Below are 21,235 nucleotides of genomic sequence, written 5' to 3' on the forward strand. Positions count from 1 at the left end.
AAAAACAACTTTTAATGAGAGCAAAGGTCTCAAAGTCTTGGCCTACAGTGAAAAAATAAATACATCGGAAATGTGTCATGCAACAGTGATAAAAGGACCAGATGGCAGCTTTGGAAAGTCGGAGCGGTGATTGGTGTGGCGAGTAATAGGGCTTTGGGGTTCTTTTTGCTTTGACATACATAGCCAGGGATCATACGCAAGTCAGATGCCGGAAAGTACTTCCTGCACCTGGAAACTCAGTTTGCCTAAAACAACGATTTTTTAGATTTTCATCCCAACTTACATGTTAATCGGAGAGGGTCCGGGTACTGAGATCACTTTGTGAGCGCATGCACAGAGCAAGTAAATGGGCTCAATAGAAAGTCTACGTATGCTTTAACAAAAAAAAAAAAAAAAAGAAAAAAAAGAAAACGGGAATGATAATTAGACAAAATAAAAATATATGTAATAAAAAAAACAAAACAATGAACGTCATGAAACATAAAATGAGACTAGACGTACACATGAAAAAAAAAGATGGAAGAACAAGGTACAATATTTTAATTTTATTTAATTTCAGTGCTTTCATAAAATAAATAGGAGTTAAATAACCATGGTGAAGGTGGGGGAGATACGGATCACAGGCAGAGGGTGTGGGAAGCATGATAACAAATCCTCTTTATGCACTGTAGACTTATAAAGCTTTTGGTTATATACAGAAACATCGACAACGAATATATACAGAACTGCAGCAGTCTGGAGTAACATGGAAGAAGAGCATTACTGGGGATGGGGGGCATTTAACGTGGTGGCATCTGCTGAACCGACCTGTTCTCCCCCACCCTCCCTACAATAAAATCACCATTTAAACATCAAACTAAATGTCTTGCCATCACCCCAGTGGGTTCTACAAATCCATACTGGGATCTGTACCCAGAGTCCACGACGGCCATTTTTTTTTTTTAGTGTAAGTACGAAAACGAGAGCGTCTTCCTTTTGTACCAAAGTAATTCAAGTAATACTTCAGACAAGTGCAAAACGAAAAAAGAAGAAAATATATAATACTCTAAAAAAAAAAATAGATTTAAATATTTCCGACGTCATATTTTAAGTAAAATGACAATGGCGCCTCTCACGTCGTGAAACGGTACAGGGAAAAAAAAAAAACTTCCAAAGTGCATGAGGTCATAAAACCATGAAGACAGCGATTTCCATCCAAGTCTGAGCCGTCCAATTGTAAGCGTGGAAGAAAGATTTAAAAAAAAACAAAAAAAAAAAAAACAGCCGTTTTTGATTTGACAGCATTATCTCAATGAGAAGTGGATTTTTAATTTCTTTTTAAATGAGCAAAAAAAAAAAAAAAAAAGTCACTACAAATAAAAAAAAAAAAAGACGCATCACTGCACACACGTTCTGCTTTTTATAGTGTGCTTCTTCTAGAACACAGCAATTGTAACATCATAAAACCATTTATAACCAAAAAAAAAAAACAAAACTATTCTGGTTTCTTTTTTTGTTCTATTTGATAAGTGCACCAATATATTCTATACAGGCATGAGTACCGTGCTCATAATGGAACTGATCTACATCTATGCCAACACACTTTGCGGGATGTATCACTTGCTGTGAATGTATTAATACCACTGGAGGGGATTGGGGGAAGGGGATTAAAAAAAATAAATATTACATCCAAATCCGTATTTGGGGTGTGTAATCATTTCATCCGCTGTGGATTGCAGGACAGCCATATTAGAGTGTATAATTCTTAAACATCAGCTTAGAGGGGAAAAAAAAAAAAAAACATTTCCCAAATAACAGCAGCACAAAAGAAAAAAAAAAAACAATCCAGCAGTAAATACAATTACGGTACATTTCCAAGATTTTACATTTCCTTCCATTCAATGTTTTATTTTTGCTTTTTTTCTCCCCCTACAACAGCTGGAAATTATTATTATTTTCAGGTGCCTCCCTGTTTCCATAGTTTATCAGTTTGGGAGCACTTCAAGTAAATGGAAATCCACTTGGTAAAAATAAAGAAAACAAAAAGGAAAGAAAAAACCCATAGCATCATGCATTGAGTTCCTTGTGTTGAAGGAGTCAGTTCTGATTTTTTTTTCACGGCAGACGACATCCACGGAGAAATGGTATAAATGAGAGAAAAAAAAAAAGTAATGAGCACATCTTCTGATTTAATGGTTTGGGTGTGGAGAAACTGGGACCTGCAGCAAAATAAAATGGAAAAAAATGAAAAAAAAAAAATTTTTCTCATTGTCTGTAAAACGCATATTAAAACTTCCCTTTTGGAAAAAAAAAAAAGGAATAAAACTGAGGGAACAGAGAAGAAAAAAAAACATTCAAAGTGCTGCACTGTTCATATCCACTGCAGGAAAAGGCGTAAACATGTTGCTCTAAAGCCAGCGCAGTCACTCCGGGGGTCACTTGTACAGCGGGTTCTTCTTTGGCAATGCGGGTCGCTTGGCTTGCCACAAGTGGTTATGTATAGTCAGTGCGTCGACGCTGACGGACATGGTTTTGGCAGGGATCACAGTAAACTGTTTTCTGTCCGAGCTGTATTTGTAAAGTTTGTCAATCATTTTCTTGGTGATGGTTTTGGGTCCCGTCCCCGTCAGCTTACAGATTTCCTCAGAGTCTGGGTAGTAAGAATAAAGTGCTCGAAACTGACAGCCGGCGTCGCGGAACAGGATGATGTAGTGGTTGGAATCGCACTTTTCTAGTTCCTGTATTTAATAAAGTAAAACAAAATACAATAAAAAATTAGGACAGATTTTTTTTTTTAAATCTAGCTAGACTATGTTAACAGGTCCCAGACTGTGGCCAATATCACAATATAGCTCCCGAGTGTATGCCAAGAATGCTCTCTTTGCCTAATCCATACAGAATTGTTAGAAGTAATATTTGCAGCTCACTGGGAATTTTGTGTGTGGATTTTTCCATTTGCGGGGAATATGGTATTTCTCTATCGCCTCATTGGGGGACACCGGAAACCATGGGTGTATGCTGCTGCCACTATGCACAAAAAGGCTTAGCTCCTCCTCTGCAGTGTACACCCCACCGACAGGAAGTAGGATATCCAGTTTAGCTTAGTGTCAGTAGGAGGTGGACACGGGTCTTTCATTAGACCCTTATCTACCTCTGTGCGTCGTTCCTTTTCAGGTGCCACGGAGGGATACAGTGTGAACGGTCACAACTGTACTCCCACAAAGAGACTGAGTACGGCGTGTACTGCCACCCCGTATCCCCATACGTCTAGTCGGCAGGACCCCAGCCCTTAACACAGAAGTGTGTTGAGGTGATCCGATCGTCGGTCCTGCCTCCGTCCCCCACCCACTCGCCCACCAGAGCCTGTCGGTTGGAGGAGACGCGGATGTCCCACAGAATTTTCAGACGTCCGATCTATCCCGGAAAAGGAGGTATTTTTTCTCTCTCTCAAGTACAGAAAGAAGAGGAACCAAGAAGATAGGAAGATTGTAGTGTACCTTTGCAGCGTTTTCAGGGCCTTCCACTACGCTCCCCATATTCCGGCGGTCACCATCTGTACTCTAGGTACCGGGTTTTCTCGGGCCTAGCAGCAGCGTGGGGCATTAGGGGGTCTTTTCCTTAAATCCGGGGGTATTTGGGGTACTAAACTTCTTTCCGCCGTTTTTTATGGCCCTCCGTGCCACTCCCCCATGCTCCAGAGGTTACCAGCTGTAATCTAGGTCCCGGCTTCACTCGGGCCTAGTTGCGGTGTTGGCTCCGCCCCCCTTCTTCCCTGCACTTCGGGCGGGCTTTTTCTCCCGCCCGTTGCTTTTTGATTCCTTCTGGAAACCCCCCTCACTCAGCTTCATTGGAGGCGGCGCCATGTTTCTCCTACCCAGACCCGGCGCTTAGCTCCACCCTCCTTCTCACCTGCATTTCAGGCGGGCTTCTCTCCCACCCGTTGCTCCTCTGCTCCATTTCTCTGCTTGGAGCCGGCGCCATGTTTCTCCTGCCAGGACCCGGCGCTTGGCTCGGCCCCCCCTCCGGCCTCAGAGCGGGCTCTTTCAGCGTGCTTCTCTGCAGTGCACGCTTTTGCCCTCTCGGTCCCTGTCAGTCTTCTTGCGGTTGCCCCTTTTTCTGGCTTGTGGATCTGGACGGTGACCTTCTCCCTGCGGGACCTACATCTTCAGCACTAATAGCCCTACAGCCTGGCAGAAGAACATCTCCCGGCACCTGGTCCCAGAAGGCAGCACTTGATCCAGGTAACGGTACGAAGTATAAGACAGGCACAGCAAAATACAGTTTGGACGGGAAACACTATCTTCAGGCTCAGTTATCACTGGGAGTCACCATCATTCCTATTGCGGCTGGTGTAATAAGCGCTATGGAGCTGTACAGTCACTAGTGTAATGTTTTAAATACTCTGGAGCAGTGCAGTCGCTCATATAATGAGGGTTCTCCAGGGTTCCCTCCACGCTAAAGCAGTCGCAGGATACTGAGAGACAATCGCAGTAGTACTCTTTCCATTATCCAGGTTTTTGACGCACCACCTACCAGGTACAGTAGGGTACTTTGAAACTGTCGTATTTTCAGTGCATTAGACTGGACGGGTTGCCTGCTGCAGTGGTACTGGTATTCTGTACGGTATCAGGTGAGTAAGAAGCCTTTTCCTTCATGTTCCCTGTGTTCGATTGCAGCAGTACTCTATCCACTATCCAGGTTTTACATGCGTCATCTGCCAGACACTTGTGGTTGATATCCGCCGTCTTTCCAGTGGTTCAGAAATGCCGAGGTCGAGTGCTGCATCGGTTCCGCTCTTCTGTCCTATACTCAGGTGAGTCAGAAATGCCCTCTTTCACCTACCTCAGGGTCTTTTTGCAACATCTGCCTAGACTCTCTTCGGATAACCACTCAGAGAGAGGTGCCCAGTATTCATAACTTCTGGTTGGCTGCAGCAGCAGTTACAGTCTGCTTTCAGGTTAGTCAGAGGAACATTCTGCTGCGCGTTTCATGATCAATAACATCTGTGGTCTATTAACAGTTTTTAAAGAAAATCTACCACGTACGACAGGGGAGATCTCGGTACCACAGGTTGGATCTCAGCGGCAGCATAAATGGCCAGTCCACTTTCAGGTAGGTCAGACACGCTGGTGTCAGTTACCGGATGGTCGCAGTTTTTTCTTCGGCCACGCTCCGGGCCCGGTATGCAGGTTGCTCTCCAGGGACCTGTCCAAATCTTCTGATTATTTGGGCCTACTACAAACTATCCGTAGGTAACTTTACAGTGCTGTCTTCAGGCTATCTTCATTATCCAATGCGTTACTCCTATCATAGATGATTTACCAATCACTGTTTATACGTTCTGGCTGTCTTTTACCGAGTCAGCACCCATATGTATACCATGACTCTCATGACTGTTCACTGTTCTATCCTAGGGGCCTTTGAGCTACCTCAATACCAGAGCTCCCTATCTATTTCTTAGTGCTGAACTCTTCTTTCTTACAGACACCGGATAATGCCTCGAGCAGCTCCGGGATTTGATTTCCAAGGGTGGCGTGAACAAGGTCTCCCACCTTGGACAAGAATAGGACCTTACTCGGCGCACGCATCAACCAGTGCTCCAGGCTGCTCCAGACCTGAATCCAATGAGGAGTTTTGTGATAATACATTTCTTTCTTCAGCAAGATTCGTATCCTTTCCACTGGTATCTTCGATCATGTGGTGTCTTGCACTTAGGTAAGTGGGTCCACACACTACAATCCTCTCCCTGTTCCAGAGAGTCCAGGATACATAGGGTCTCCAATGTCATCAAGAAGGATCTTCCTTTCGTCAGGTGTCTTCTGGGGTCTATGTGCTCCTTACTAGGGCCAAGTTTCCATGGCTTTGGCATACTCCATGTTTTTTTCATGGACTTTCCTCCTTTGACAGCTCATTATTTACTGTGTCTCCCAACGCCAGTCTAGATCCTCATCCCTATACGCTTGAGTTTAGCTGCCAAGTCGTCCAGTGGTTTATGTTCTACCTGATAAGATGGGCTAACGGTTGTCCTTTCCGACGGTTCTCCTGTTCTGAACAGTTTTTTGTTGTTGGTTGAAATAGAGCCTTCACCGTTGTGATGAGATCCAGGGACCACCTTTCAGTGTCTTGCCATTTAGCAGGTTCACAATAGCCTACTCTCAGGTCTTTCCTTGTAAATTCAATTTAATGGTCTTTCCTCATCCTTTTCTCAGAATCCTAGTCCAGCCGCTTCCAAAGAGGGTAGAAACTCGGTATCCTATATCTCCTCTTTTGAGCTTACTGCGAATTGGACCAATTCTCCGACTATGGTCCCTCTGGTTTCCAGACTTTCCACCATACGGTCCTCCCTCTCCCAGAGGGTGCATCCCTTGAGGATACCAACGGTGGACTCAGTCATTGACAAGGGCAACCTTTAAGCGTCTGTCGCTGCATTGTGCCCTGCCTTTGCTTCCACCTGGGTAGCAAGTTTATAGTCGCAGAGGCCACCCTTGCGGACCAAATTACCCTGGCAGGGAAGTATCCGCCTTCCCCAGATGCTGCTGCTCGGGCATCCAGCAATATCGTGACCTTCCGAAGGCCCATTTGGCTTACAGCGTGGCAGGTGAACTTCTCAAAGAGTCCTTTCCGACGTGCCTGTCCAGGGCTCCCATCAGTTTGGCTCCAAGTTGATCCACATTATTAAGGTGATCACCGGAGGGTCGAGCTCTCTCCTTCCTCTGGCTAAACCTCGTTGTTCTCCAGGGGGCTTTGTTTCCTCAGCGTCTTTCGTCGGGGATCCTAGATTGCTGAACGGAAGGGTCCATCTTTTTCTTTTCAGGATGAAATCTCATCGTTCAGTAATTACTTCCTGGGAACCGCATGAATTTTCCTTTGTTCCATGGAAGCCCTTATCCGGGTCTAGATCTCTCAGGGAATCAGACATTTCTGCGTTTTGCGAGGGGCGCACCCTTTGTTTCTTTTTGTAGCTTTCTCTTTAGGGCTCCCAACCACTGAGTCTCACAGCAGTGGCAGCAGTTTGCACATTCTGTGGATCACAGCTTCAGTGCTCGTCCCGCATCCCGCCGGTGTTCTCCATGGCCCCGTCCATCATTTTTCATTCTTTCCTTCACCTGGCTCGGACTCTTCCTTTGTAGCGCTTTCATCAGGCTACCTGGCCAGGGCAACGTGCGTCTGCCCGGCTAAGGCTGTCCCTCTCCCTTTTTCAGAACATGGGCTCGGTGTATAGAGGACCTCTGGCCTCCAGGTCAGCGAATGCTCGCTGAATCCGGTCGACATTGATAGGTTTACCAGGTCAGATCAGAGCGTCTTCTGGGTTAGGGCACACTCTACCTGGGCAGGGTGCGCTTCCTGGCGGTGGTGCACATAGAGATTCCGCCCTGCACCTCGACAGAGCGATTTGCAAAATCCTTCAGAGTCCATGTCTTTCTTCGGCGGAGGCCGGCTTAGCTAGAAAGACCTTGCAGGTGACGGAGGTGAGTTCTCCGACCTCATTGGAGTTATCGGCTGTTCCCTCCCCTTGGGGACTGCTTTGGGACGTCCCATGGTTTCCTGTGTCCCCCAATGAGGCGATAGAGAAAAGGAGATTTTTGTGTACTCACCGTAAAATCTTTTTCTCCGAGCCAATCATTGGGGGACACAGGACCATGGGTGTTATGCTGCTTGCCACTAGGAGGACACTAAGTAAACACAAAGAGATAACTCCTCCTCTGCAGTATACACCCCTTGACTGGCCAGTAACGACTCAGTTCGGTAGTAAAGCAGTAGGAGTAAAACCAAGACAAGTAAACTATGTCCAAAACTAAGGAACAAAGAAACCAAGAACAACCAGCCAATAGGCTAACAGGGTGGGTGCTGTGTCCCCCAATGATTGGCTCGGAGAAAAAGATTTTACGGTGAGTACACAAAAATCTCCTTTTCTCCTACGCCTCATTGGGGGACACAGGACCATGGGACGTCCTAAAGCAGTCCCTGGGTGGGGAGCAATTGCACTGCTAAAAACCCCATGTACCACTGGCTTACTGAGGTACCGCTGTCTGCAGAATACGCCTGCCGAGGGCAGCGTCTGCCGAAGCCTGGGTATGGATGTGATAGTGCTTCGTGAAAGTATGCAGACTGGACCAAGTCGCAGCTTTACAAAGCTGTTGTGCAGACGCCTGGTGCCGAATGGCCCAAGAAGCGCCGACCGACCGAGTCAAATGCGCCGTAATCCCTGCTGGGACAGGAGTGTTTCTGATGCGATAAGATTCCTGAATGGTGGAACGAATCCATTTGGCTAGAGTGGCCTTCGAGGCAGGTAGACCTTTCCTGTGTCCTTCCGGAAGCACGAACAGGACATCCGACTTACGGAAGGGAGCCGTGCGAGAGATGTACCGCCGAAGGGCTCTAACAACATCCAGAGCATGGAGAGCCTTCTCAATATGATGGGTTGGTGCCGGACAGAATGAGGGCAAGACAATGTCCTCATTTAGATGAAAGGAGGAGACGACCTTCGGTAGGAAGGAAGGAGAGGTTCTCAGAACTACCTTGTCTGAGTGAAAAATCAAGAAGGGGGATCGGCAAGAGAGAGCCGCCAACTCAGAAACCCTCCTGATTGACGTAATTGCCATGAGAAAGACCACCTTCCATGAAAGGAGGGTGAGAGAAATGTCCTGCAATGGTTCGAAAGGGGCCTCCTGAAGAACTCCGAGAACCAAGTTAAGATCCCATGACGCCAAAGGCATTCTATAGGGAGGAACCACTCGGGAGACTCCTTGGATGAACGTCTTAACGGGCAGTTTGGAAGCGATCTTCCGTTGGAAAAGGACGGACAACGCGGACACCTGCCCCTTGAGCGAGCTTAGGGCAAGGCCTGAGTCTAGACCGGATTGGAGAAACTCCAGAATGGACGGAATGGAAAAGACCAAGGGAGAACGTCCATGGGTATGGCACCATGAAAAGAAGATGCGCCAGGTGCGATGATAAATGCGCATGGATACGGGTTTCCTAGCGCGAATCATGGTAGAAGAAACCCCTGGAGAGAATCTGGCTTGGGCTAAAATCCAGGATTCAACGGCCACGCCATCAAAGACAGGGCCCCGGAGTTCTGGTGGTAAAACGGGCCCTGTGAGAGAAGGTCCGCGCGATCTGAAAGGCGCCAGGGGGTGTCGGTGACCATTTGGACGAGTTCCGCGTACCAAGCTCGGCGCGGCCAGTCGGGCGCGACGAGAATCACCGGTCTCCCCTCTGCTCTGATCTTCTTGATGACTCTCGGAAGCAGAGGAAGAGGTGGAAATATGTATGGCAGCTGGAACCGATGCCACGACAGGACCAGGGCATCTGCCCCGACGGCGCAAGGATCGCGGGAACGAGCAATGAACTGGGGAACCTGGTTGTTGAACTTCGAGGCCATGAGATCCACATCCGGCGTCCCCCAGCGAAGGCAGATCTGCTGGAAGACTTCCGGATGGAGGGACCACTCGCCCGAGGCAAGACCTTGGCGACTGAGGAAGTCCGCTTCCCAATTCTCCACGCCCGGTATGTGGATTGCCGAGATGAGCAAGTGATTGGTCTCGGCCCAGCGCAGGATGTGGGAGACTTCGAGCATGGCTGCTCTGCTGCGGGTTCCCCCTTGTCGGTTGATGTACGCCACGGCCGTGGCGTTGTCGGATTGTATTCTGATGGGATGGCCTGCGAGAAGGTGGTGAAAGTTGCGTAAGGCAAGAGTGATCGCTCGAATTTCCAAGATATTGATTGGGAGACACGACTCCCTTGTGGACCAACGACCCTGTGCCGTGTGGTGATTGAAAACTGCGCCCCAGCCCAAGAGGCTGGCATCGGTGGTTACCACTAACCAATGCACAGGAAGAAAGGACTTCCCTTGGTTCAGGGAGGACTGTAGCGTCCACCACCTGAGGGTCTGCCTGACTGGCGGGGGCAGGCGAAAACAACGGTCGAGGGAATTCGGGCTCCTGTCCCAGGCTATCAGGAGCGCCTGTTGCAAAGGGCGGAGATGGAACTGCGCAAATGGAACGGCTTCCATTGCCGCAACCATTTTTCCCAGGATGCGCATAGTGAAGCGAATGGAGTGAGGGACTGGGCAGGAGAGCTTGCGCGCTCCCTGTTGTAAGGATAAGACCTTCTCCGGAGGGAGAATGACTAACCCGCGGGAAGAGTCCAAGATCATGCCCAGGAAGCAGATTTGCTGAGCCGGCACTGGAGATGATTTCTCGAAGTTGATCTTCCAACCCAGGCGAGAAAGAGAATCTACGGTGATGCTTACCGACTCCTCGCAGGCAGACTGGGACTGACCTTTGATTAATAGGTCGTCCAGATAGGGCAGGACTACCACTCCCCGAGCATGAAGAATGGCCATGACAGCCGCCATGACCTTTGTGAAGACTCTGGGGCGGTGGCAAGTCCGAAGGGCAAGGCCACAAACTGGAAGTGTTCTTCTTGGACTGCAAAGCGCAGGAACTGCTGATGAGAGGGAAAAATTGGAATATGTAGATAAGCATCCTTGATGTCTATGGATGCGAGGAACTCTCCTTTTTCCAGGGACGTGACAACAGAACGGAGCGAGTCCATCCTGAAGTGTCGGACCTGTACAAACTTGTTTAGCAGTTTGAGGTCCAGTATGGGCCGTAAGGCCCCGTCCTTCTTTGGGACCACGAAAAGGATGGAGTAAAACCCCTTGAACCTTTGGTCTCGAGGGACCGGAACGATGACACCGTCCCTTTGAAGGGCCTGTATGGCTTGAGGAAGATGTGACGCTCTTGCTTTGGGGGGGAGAAGACTGGAAGAAGCGCGGAGGGGGGATGGAAGAAAAGGAGATTTTGTATCCGGAAGACACAAGCTCTCTGACCCACTCGTCGTGAACGACCGAGAGCCAATTTTGATGGAACGAAAGAAGGCGTCCGCCTACTTTGTCGGTGTCCGCCGGACACGCCAACGAGTCATTGTGTAGAAGGTTTAAGGGATGCGGACGGCTTAGGGGCAGACGGTCTCGGTCTGGGTTTCCAGGAACGGTTTGGTCTGTATGAGACCTGGGAAGTTCTGTTTTCCCGTCGTCCCGAACCAGGGGAGGAGGAGGACCAACTGGAGTTGTTATGAAAGGACCGGAATCGAAACTGCTGTTGATTCCGAAAAGGCCGGGCCGGTTTTTGCTGGTGAAGAAATTTACTCTTCCCTCCGGTAGCGTCAGAAATGATCTGGTCTAGTTTCTCCCCAAATAAACGGCCCGCTTGGTAAGGTAGAGAAGTCAGCGACTTTTTGGAAGCAGAATCTGCTCGCCAATCGCGGAGCCATAAGGCCCTCCTGATGGAAATTGCGTTTCCAGCCGCTTGCGCTGCGCAATTAGCCGCATCTATGGAAGCGTTAACAACGAAATCTCCGGCCTCAGCTATCTGGTTAGCTAGTCTGGCCGTCTCTGGGGGAAGATTACTGCCATGGACGGTAGAGGTTAACACCTCTGCCCAGGCCACCATTGCCTTAGCTACCCAGGTAGCTGCAAAAGATGGAAGGAGAGCTGCTCCTGAGACTTCAAAGACTGAGCGAGCCAAATAATCAATTTGACGGTCAGAAGGATTTTTGACTGATGAACCGTCTGACAGGGATAAGACTGTTTTAGATGCGAGTCGCGATACGGCAGGATCCACAGAAGGAGAGAGAAGCAACTCCTTCACCAGATCCTTTGAGAAAGGATATTTAGCTTCCGTGGCTTTTTGAGCCGTAAAACGCTTTTCCGGGTGCTCCCTGTGTTTTTGGATAATGTCCTGAAACTCAGGGTGATAAGCAAATATCTTTTGGACGCGTTTAGTCTTTTTAAAAGATACGACGTGTTCCTGAGAGGAAACAGATTCGTTGTTCACCATTAATGTTTTGTTGACTGCCTCAATAAGGGAGTCAAGTGTCTCTTGACCGATAGAGGAGTCTTGGGTTAAAGATTCCTCCGACTCGTATACTGAGTCCTGTACGCTGCGACCCTCAGGGGAGGGGGAGCGAGAAGATGAGCTCGCAGAAGCTGAAGCGTGTACGGGAGATGAGGGAAGGGTCCTTTTCCTGGACCCCCGAGAGTCCCGTAGAACGGTACACCCCCTGTGGTCAGATGGCCCCGCACCGTCGCCAGATTCCATCGCAGCCGACGGAGGAGAGCTCTGGCTTAAGGAGGACCCTCGGAAAGAGTCCAATGCCTTGACCAAGGACTCCATTGAACGTGACAGGGACGCGGCCCACTCAGGAGGGTTAGGCTCAGTGGGATCGGTGGCGACATTGGTGGCGGCAGAAGGCGGCTGCGCACAGGCCGGGTCACAGTTCTGGCACAAAGGGGTATTGTGGGCACGTGGCAAAGAAGAATTGCAAGTGGGCCATGCGGTAAAAAATACAGTGTGCTTTTTGTTGCCCCTTTTTGCCTCCTTAGATTGAGACATAATGTATGTCTGTGCCTCCCAAATACTGCACTAGCCGGGATGTGGATGCAGAGAAGGGGTTAAGCGTTTTCCTATAGAAAGGGGCAGCTTACCCACGGTCCTGTGTCGGTGTCCCCAGGGAGGAAGCGTTTGCTGCAGAATCCCACGCAGGAGAGGAGACCCAAGATAGCGGCCGAGATTTGCAGGGCTGTTCTCGTTCAGAATGAGAAGCGCCTGAGCGGTGGGCGGGAATTACAAACGCGGCCTAGTCCGGCTGAAAAGCCGGGGACTAAATTTGCAGGCTGCCGGCGGCAAGCGCCTGCGGGCGCGGTGTAGCGCCGAACGATCGCCGCTGCACCAAACAGCGGCGCCTCTCCCCAGGGACCCGGACTGCATCCTCCAACGCTGCAGCGTGAGGAGGGGACTCCCTGCGCCGGGGGATGGAGAGCGTCGTATGTGCCTGCCGCAGGGGACTTACGGCTACCGTGGGGACTACAAGACGCTGAGGTGAGGGGCTTGAGTGCGGTGGAGCCCGGGAGATGCACATGAGAGATATACTCTATGTGCTCGCCCTCCTATAATGGGGGAGATCGGGACCGAGTAGGAACCGTCGCCCTGGGTTTAGGTTAGGCGTGCCCCAAACGTCGCAGGAGAGGAACGGGGAGGTATACTCGCCGTGCTCGCCTGTTGATGGTTCGGGGGGAGAGCGGACCCTGGAAAGGAGTCAGTCGCCTCCTTCACTCCGTTAGATAAAAAATAAAAAATTACAGAAAATAAAAAATAAAATAATAAATGGTGGGGTCTGAACAGACCCAAGTGCCTCCTACAGACACTAAGCAAGAACTGAGTCGTTACTGGCCAGTCAAGGGGTGTATACTGCAGAGGAGGAATTAACTCTTTGTGTTTACTTAGTGTCCTCCTAGTGGCAAGCAGCATAGCACCCATGGTCCTGTGTCCCCCAATGAGGCGTAGGAGAAAACAGGATTTTTGGTTGCTTACCGTAAAATCTGTTTCTCGAAGCCTTCATTGGGGGACACAGCACCCTCCCAGGTTGAACAGCTCTGTTGTATTATACTGTTACAGTTTGAGTTTCTGTGTAATTTTTCTGATATTTGTTGCTTCTCCTACTGCTTTCTCACTAACGGAATATCCTACTTCCTGTCGGTGGGGTGTACACTGCAGAGGAGGAGCTAACTTTTTGTGCATAGTGTCAGCCTCCTAGTAGCAGCAGCATACACCCATGGTTTCCTGTGTCCCCCAATGAAGGCTTCGAGAAAAAGAGATTTTTGTATACTCACCGTAAAATCTTTTTCTCCGAGACACTCATTGGGGGACACAGGACCATGGGTGTTATGCTGCTGCCACTAGGAGGACACTAAGTAGACAGAAAGATTAACTCCTCCTCTGCAGTATACACCCCTTCACTGGATACAATTTCAACCAGTTCGGTAGTAAAGCAGTAGGAACATGAACAAAGACAGACTATGTCAAAACTAAGAAGTAAACAACAAGCCAAAAGAACAGGCTAACAGGGTGGGTGCTGTGTCCCCCAATGAGTGTCTCGGAGAAAAAGATTTTACGGCGAGTATACAAAAATCTCTTTTTCTCCTACGCCTCATTGGGGGACACAGGACCATGGGACGTACAAAAGCAGTCCCTGGGTGGGGAGCAATATGCTAATACCCCATGTACCACTGGCCTACGGCTTAAGGAACTGCCGCTTGCAGAATGCGCCTGCCAAGGGCGGCGTCTGCGGAAGAGATAGAATGAATGTGGTAATGCTTGGCAAAAGTGTGCAAACTGGACCACGTCGCAGCCTTGCAGACCTGCTGTGCTGACGCCTGGTGCCGAATGGCCCACGAGGCGCCCACCGACCGAGTAGAATGGGCCTTGATCCCCTCTGGGATAGGAACCCCTTTGACACGATAGGATTCTTGAATGGCTGATCGAATCCATTTAGCCAGAGTGGCCTTTGAAGCGGGGGAACCCTTCCTGGGCCCCTCTGGAAGTACGAACAGGACGTCCGACGTGCGGAAGGGAGCCGTCCTCGAGACGTACCGACGAAGAGCCCTCACCACATCAAGAGTGTGGAGAGCCTTTTCGATACGATGGGATGGTGCCGGGCAGAACGAAGGCAGAACCAATCTCCTCATTGAGGTGGAAAGAAGAGACAACCTTGGGCAAAAAGGTGGGAGAGGTCCTCAATACCGCCTTGTCCGGATGAAAAATTAGAAAGGGAGGGCGGCAGGAGAGTGCAGCCAACTCCGAAACCCTTCTGATGGACGTAATGGCTACAAGGAAAACTACCTTCCAGGAAAGGAAGGTCAAGGAAACGTCCTGTAGCGGTTCGAAAGGAGTCTCCTGAAGAGCTCCGAGAACCAAATTAAGATCCCACGGATCCAAGGGCGATTTGTAGGGAGGCGCCACACGGGAAACTCCCTGGAAAAAAGTTTTCACCGGCAACCTATTGGCAATCTTCCTCTGGAAAAAGACTGACAAAGCCGAAACCTGACCCTTTAGGGAGCTAAGGGCAAGTCCCGACTCTAGTCCAGACTGAAGAAACTCTAGTATGGAAGGAATAGAGAATACTAGAGGAGATCGTCCCTGAGCATCACACCATGAGAAAAAAATTTGCCAGGTACGGTGGTAACTGCGCATGGAAAGAGGTTTCCTGGCTCTGATCATGGTGGAGGACACCTCGGGAGTGAAACCCGCTTGGCCTAGGATCCAGGACTCAACGGCCAAGCCGTCAAAGACAGGGCCCCTGAGTTCTGGTGGTAAATCGGGCCCTGTGAAAGAAGATCCACGCGATCTGGAAGACGCCAGGGGACATCGGCTACCAGCTGAACCAGTTCGGCGTACCATGCCCGACGCGGCCAGTCTGGCGCGACGAGAATCACTGGCACCCCCTCTGCCCTGATCTTTTTGATGACCCTCGGTAGCAGGGGAAGAGGAGGAAAAATGTACGGGAGGCGGAATTGGCGCCAAGGCAAGACCAGGGCGTCTACTCCGAGGGCCCGTGGGTTGAGGGACCGAGCAAAGAACTGAGGAACCTTGTTGTTCATCCCGGAAGCCATGAGATCCACATCCGGGGTCCCCCAGCGATGGCAAATCTGCTGGAAGACCTCCGGGTGAAGGGACCACTCCCCGGCGGCGAGGCCCTGGCGGCTGAGAAAGTCCGCCTCCCAATTCTCCACACCTGGAATGTGGATCGCCGAGATGGGCGACTGGTTTGACTCCGCCCAATGAAGGATGTGAGACACCTCGAGCATGGCCGTCCTGCTGCGGGTTCCGCCCTGACGGTTGATGTACGCCACGGCCGTGGCGTTGTCGGACTGGATTCTGACTGGGTGACCTGCCAGAAAGCGGTGAAACTGGAACAAAGCTAGTCGGATAGCTCGAATCTTGAGGATATTGATGGCAAGGCGAGATTCTTGAATGGACCACCGCCCCTGGGCTGTGTGATGGTTGAAGACCGCTCCCCATCCTAGGAGACTGGCATCGGTGGTCACCACCAGCCACCGTACTGGGAGAAAGGACCTTCCCTGGGTTAGGGAGGACTTCAGCGTCCACCACCTGAGGGTTTTCCTGACCCGTGGGGGCAGGATGAATCGGCGGTCGAGGGAGGACGGGTTGCCGTCCCAAGCCGACAGTAGCGCATGCTGCAGGGGACGGAGGTGAAACTGCGCAAATGGGACCGCTTCCATGGCAGCTACCATCTGCCCGAGAACTCGCATGCTGGTACGAATGGAGTGGGAGACTGGACGGGAAAGACTCTGAGCTCCCTGCCGCAAGGCCAAAGCCTTGTCTTGAGGGAGTATGACCAGACCGCGGGAAGTGTCTAGTATCATCCCCAGAAAGGAGATCTGTTGAGCCGGAATTGGAGAAGACTTTTCGAAGTTTATCTTCCATCCCAGGCGAGTAAGAGTATCCACCGTGAGAACGACGGACTCTTCGCACGCTGGGTAGGAAGGACCCTTTATCAGTAGGTCGTCCAGGTACGGAATTACCACCACTCCCCTGGAATGAAGAATGGCCATGGCAGCCACCATGACCTTCGTGAAGACTCTGGGAGCGGTGGCGAGACCGAAGGGCAAGGCCACAAATTGGAAGTGTTCCCCGCGAAAAGCGAAGCGAAGGAACTGCTGATGCGGAGGGAAGATTGGTATGTGCAGGTAGGCATCCTTGATGTCTATGGATGCCAGGAATTCTCCTGTTTCCATAGACGCGACTACAGAACGGAGGGACTCCATCCTGAAGTGCCGGATTTTTACGAATCTGTTTAGTAGCTTTAGGTCTAGTATCGGACGTAGTGATCCGTCCTTCTTTGGGACCACGAATAGATTCGAATAGAAACCCTTGAATCTTTGTTCTAGGGGGACCGGAATGATGACTCCGTCCCTTTGCAGTGCCCGTATTGCCTGGAGAAACGCAGTGGCTTTTGACCTTTGAGGACAAGACTGGAAGAAGCGCGTAGGGGGGGGGGGGGGGGAAAGGAAAATTCTATTTTGTATCCGGTGGACACCAGTTCTCTGACCCACTCGTCGGAGACGACTGAGAGCCAGGCTTGGCGGAACAAGAGCAGGCGTCCGCCTACTTTGTTGGTGCCCACCGGCTGTTGCAAGGAGTCATTGGGCGGAGGATCCATGGGATGTGGATCCCTTAGACCCAGGTGGTTTAGGCCTGGGTCTCCAGTTGCGAGTAGGTCTGTAAGAGACCTGGGTGCCTCGGCCACCGCGCGAACCTCGTCCTGATGCGGAGGTAGAGGACGTAGAAGACCAGTTGGCATTGGGCCGAAAAGGCCGAAATGGAGGTTGCTGCTGGTACTGAAAGGACCGGGTAGGTTTTTTCTGGGGGAGAAATTTACTTTTCCCTCCGGTAGCATCCGAGATCATTTGGTCCAATTGTTCTCCAAATAACCGACCAGCCTGGAAAGGCAGGGCTGTTAGAGAACGTTTGGAAGCCGAATCTGCTCGCCAATCCCTGAGCCACAGGGCTCTCCTGATGGAGATTGCATTGGCGGCTGCCTGTGCAGCGCAATTGGCTGCGTCCATAGAGCGTTGACTATGAAGTCTCCGGCCTGCGCTATCTGGTTAACCAGGATACCGGCTTCTGGAAGTAAGTCACTGGCTTGGATGGTAGAGGAAAGAGTCTCGGTCCAGGCGACCATAGCCTTCGCCACCCAGGAGGTGGCGAAGGATGGGAAGAGAGACGCTCCTGTGGCCTCCAAGGCAGAACGAGCCAGATATTCAATCTGGCGATCGGAGGGGTTCTTAACGGAGGAACCGTCCGAAAGAGACAGGATGGTCTTGGACGCGAGGTGTGACACAGCAGGATCCACAGAGGGAGACTGCAGCCAGTCCTTGATTAATTCCCGAGAAAAAGGGTATTTTGCCTCAATGGACTTTTGTCCCATGAAACGTTTATCAGGGTGATCCCTATGTTTTTGTACAATCTCCTTAAAGTGAGGGTGAGTGACAAAAACCTTTTGAACACGTTTAGTCCGTTTGAAAGACACCACGTGTTCGGGTTCCGATATGGAATCCTCAGTCACCTTAAGGGTCTGGTTGACCGCCTCGATGAGAGAGTCGAGAGACTCTTGGGAGGAGGGGGAGTCCTGAACATAGGAAATGTCGGACTCATATTCAGAGTTATCAGAGGTAGGGGAAGGGGACCGGGAAGCAGAGCTTGCAAGCACTGAAGGGCCCGCTAGCTCATGGTCAGGGGATGAAACGTGAACGCGTTTGCTAGATCCCCGAATAGAAAGTGACCGGGTACGCCCCCTGCTGGTGGACGGATCCATACCGTCATCTGAATCCGCCGCGGTCCGACCTGGAGAGGGGCCCCTGAGGGAGTCAATTGCCCTGGCTAGGGAAGCCACAGATCGTGACAGAGAAGCCGCCCACTCAGGGGGGCTAGGCTCTACAGGGTCGACAGCTGCGGCATCGGCGACAGTACCAGCGGCGGCAAGAGGCGGCTGCACAGAGGGCAAGGTACAAGCCGCACACAGTGGGCTACTGTGGGCACGGGGCAGAGCCGTATTGCAAGTGGCACATACAGTGAAAAACACTGTGTGCTTTTTGTTACCCTTTTTAGTCTCCTTGGATTGAGACATAGTGCCTTTGGAACAGAGCGGGCAGTATACGCTGGGAAGGGGTTAAGCCTTCTTGAAGCAGCTTACCCACGGTCCAGACTGTGTCCCCAGGGAGAGATATGGCGGTGGAGCGCTTGAAGGGACCACTGTAGAAGCGTGGGCTCCGTGCAGAGATACTGGAAATATGGCCCCCGAGATTTGGAGGGCGCTTCTCGTCCCAGGCGAGAAGCGCCGGAGTAGGGGGCGGAGCTACGGACGCGGGAGGGATTTATCCACTGCGGCCTACTCCGGCTGAAGAAGCCGGGGACTAAATTTATGGGCCTGCCGGCGATGTGCGGCCGCGATGGAGCTTTCTGAACCTCCGCCCAGCACTGCCGACCCCCGGCGCCTCTCCCCAGGGACCCGGACCGCATAACTGCCGCACAACTGCCGCACACGGGGGAGCAGGGGGGAATGTACTTACAGCCGCGGTGCTCCCCGTTCTCACATGTGAACTCAATCCATGCACCCTGGATGGGGATGGAGAGTGAGGCATCCTCGATGATCAGAGGGGTTTGCGGCACATCTTCCACTCCGGCTGCCTTTCCTGAGCACAATGCTCTATTGCAGGCGGGAGGGGGGGGGGGGGTTAAATCGGGACCGTATAGGAACCGTTGCCCCGGCGCAAGCTTTCCGTGCGCCATACGTCGCAGGAGAGGGACGGGGAGGTATACTCGCCGTGCTCGCCTGTTGCTGGTTCGGGGGAGAGCGGGTCCCATAAAAAAGGATCCGTCGCCCCCTTCACTCCGTTAAATAAAAAAATAAAAATTTACAGAAAAATAAAAATTAAAAACTAAAATAAGAAAGTTGGGGTCTGAAAACAGACCCAAGTGCCTCCTACAGACACTAAGCAAGAACTGGTTGAAATTGTATCCAGTGAAGGGGTGTATACTGCAGAGGAGGAGTTAATCTTTCTGTCTACTTAGTGTCCTCCTAGTGGCAGCAGCATAACACCCATGGTCCTGTGTCCCCCAATGAGGCGTAGGAGAAACAGATTTTACGGTAAGCAACCAAAAATCCTGTTTTCAGAACTTGCATTCACTACAGAATGTCAGCAGATCCTCTCAGGGTATAGCTTAGGGGTCTGCTAAATACTGGAAGAATCCTTACAGGATGAACATGGCCTTAAAAAAACAGATCTGTTAAATATTCTGCACTTACATCCAAGGTTAAGTTCTTCTGGGATTCGTTCACCTTCCCGGCGAGGCAGCAGTGGGAGATAGCATTGTGGATTATGGGTTTATTTGACTTACTGCTGGGCTCTTTATAAAGTTTTGGACCTTAAAAAATGAAATAAATAACATTGTATTAATATATAATTGTCAACATTACCATTAGAATTTCAGAAAACAGAAAATAAAGTCAACATTTTTCATATATTAAATGTGCCGTTTTAGATCCAATGGTTAGGATGGATTCTACACCATTAGACATATATAAAGCATCATATGACTATTGGCAAAAACTAGGGAGCAAAGAAGTGCAAGAGAGAGTATGCAAACAAGTGTGGAAAAGCGAAGTAATAAGTAAGCAAGTGCTAGGTAGAAGGCAAGTAAGTGTGCAAGAGAGAAGGAAAAGCAAAACAAGAGGGGGAGAGCAATTAATTGCACCTTATATATTTTTCTCTATACACATCAGAAAATGATGGCCTGCAATAACTACAGCTGCAAGAGCTGCAACCGGAGAGATGAGAAATACGTATAAGTTTTCATGAACCTGAATATTCTGCCACAGATGCAACGGAAGAGGCGGTGGACGCATTCTCCCAATCTCGCTCTGCAGTTCTACTCTGGTGCCTGCTTGCCACAGACAACGTTTCCACAGAGTCCACCCTGCCACCATGGAAGGAAAAGAACACGTTACTTTACAATGGAGAAATTAAAGGACTGCTGCCTTTACCAAGTGCAAAGAATATCAAGCGTGTACCTGTGTGAAGGCGTTCCACCAGAATGGACACTTTCAGCCTCTGTAGTTGCACCGGATGCCAAAGACAGACTGGAACCAGACTGTGCACTGCTCAAGTTATCCGCTGTACAGGAGAAAACATACAGAACTCATATTATAGCACATGCTAGCAATCTCCAGTAGAAAGGGCTTTCTTTTAGTTACACTTAATGCTGCCACTCAGATTTGTGTCTATTCACACATGGACAATATTTCATCTAGGTGGCCCCCCCCATCCGACCATTAAAATCACTGCCACATGCACAGATTTCATACAAAATCCAAGAAGATCCAAGAGATCCCAGCAAAGTGGAAAATATTTCACAAAGCAACATCTTTTTCCTTTAAAAGAAAAACGTACGCGTTGATGAATACTTTGTTCCTGAGTCACTGTACGATTCCTCCCTGTGGACTGACTTCGGCCGAGACTTCTTAGGTTTCGGCTTGGGTTTGGGCCTTCCGATTCCTTGCTCTTCCAAGATCTGTTGCTGCTTCCGTCGCAGATACTCCTGTTTGATCAGTTCCCTTCTTGCTTTTTCTTCGTCCTTACGTATACGATCTTCCTCAGCTTTGCGTCTGGAGTGGAAATAAATAAAAAAAATTATAATATAATATATAATCTGTCTTGCTTCTTCCTATAACTAAAAGTCGATGCAGAATATACACTCTGAAGCTGCTGAGCCAAAGTTGTGGCTTCTCTAGATTTCCACTTTGCGACTTTGTAAATGGCTCCATGCATAGTAATATTTTGAAGCCGAATTTGGGCTCACGGCATTTGTACCAACTCCATCCAAATTGG

At 50.1% G+C, this 21,235-nt stretch overlaps 1 protein-coding gene across 4 annotated transcripts in view; it reads right to left on the reverse strand.

Annotated features, from left to right (window-relative positions):
* Window positions 1-525: 525 nt before the first annotated feature.
* Window positions 526-21,235, reverse strand: part of CAMSAP1 (calmodulin regulated spectrin associated protein 1) — a 64,486-nt gene continuing 43,776 nt past the window's right edge. For all 4 annotated transcript variants that reach the window (XM_077284364.1, XM_077284361.1, XM_077284365.1 and 1 more), the window contains 5 exons: window positions 20,798-21,012; window positions 20,419-20,521; window positions 20,209-20,324; window positions 19,654-19,772; window positions 526-2,717 (listed from right to left, as the gene is read on the reverse strand). In XM_077284364.1, the coding sequence (XP_077140479.1) occupies window positions 2,415-2,717; window positions 19,654-19,772; window positions 20,209-20,324; window positions 20,419-20,521; window positions 20,798-21,012 (856 nt within the window). In that variant the 3' untranslated portion in view covers window positions 526-2,414. The remainder of the gene's footprint in view (window positions 2,718-19,653; window positions 19,773-20,208; window positions 20,325-20,418; window positions 20,522-20,797; window positions 21,013-21,235) is intronic.

This window comes from Ranitomeya variabilis, chromosome 2, assembly GCF_051348905.1.
Source record: "Ranitomeya variabilis isolate aRanVar5 chromosome 2, aRanVar5.hap1, whole genome shotgun sequence".
NCBI classification, from domain to species: domain Eukaryota; kingdom Metazoa; phylum Chordata; class Amphibia; order Anura; family Dendrobatidae; genus Ranitomeya; species Ranitomeya variabilis.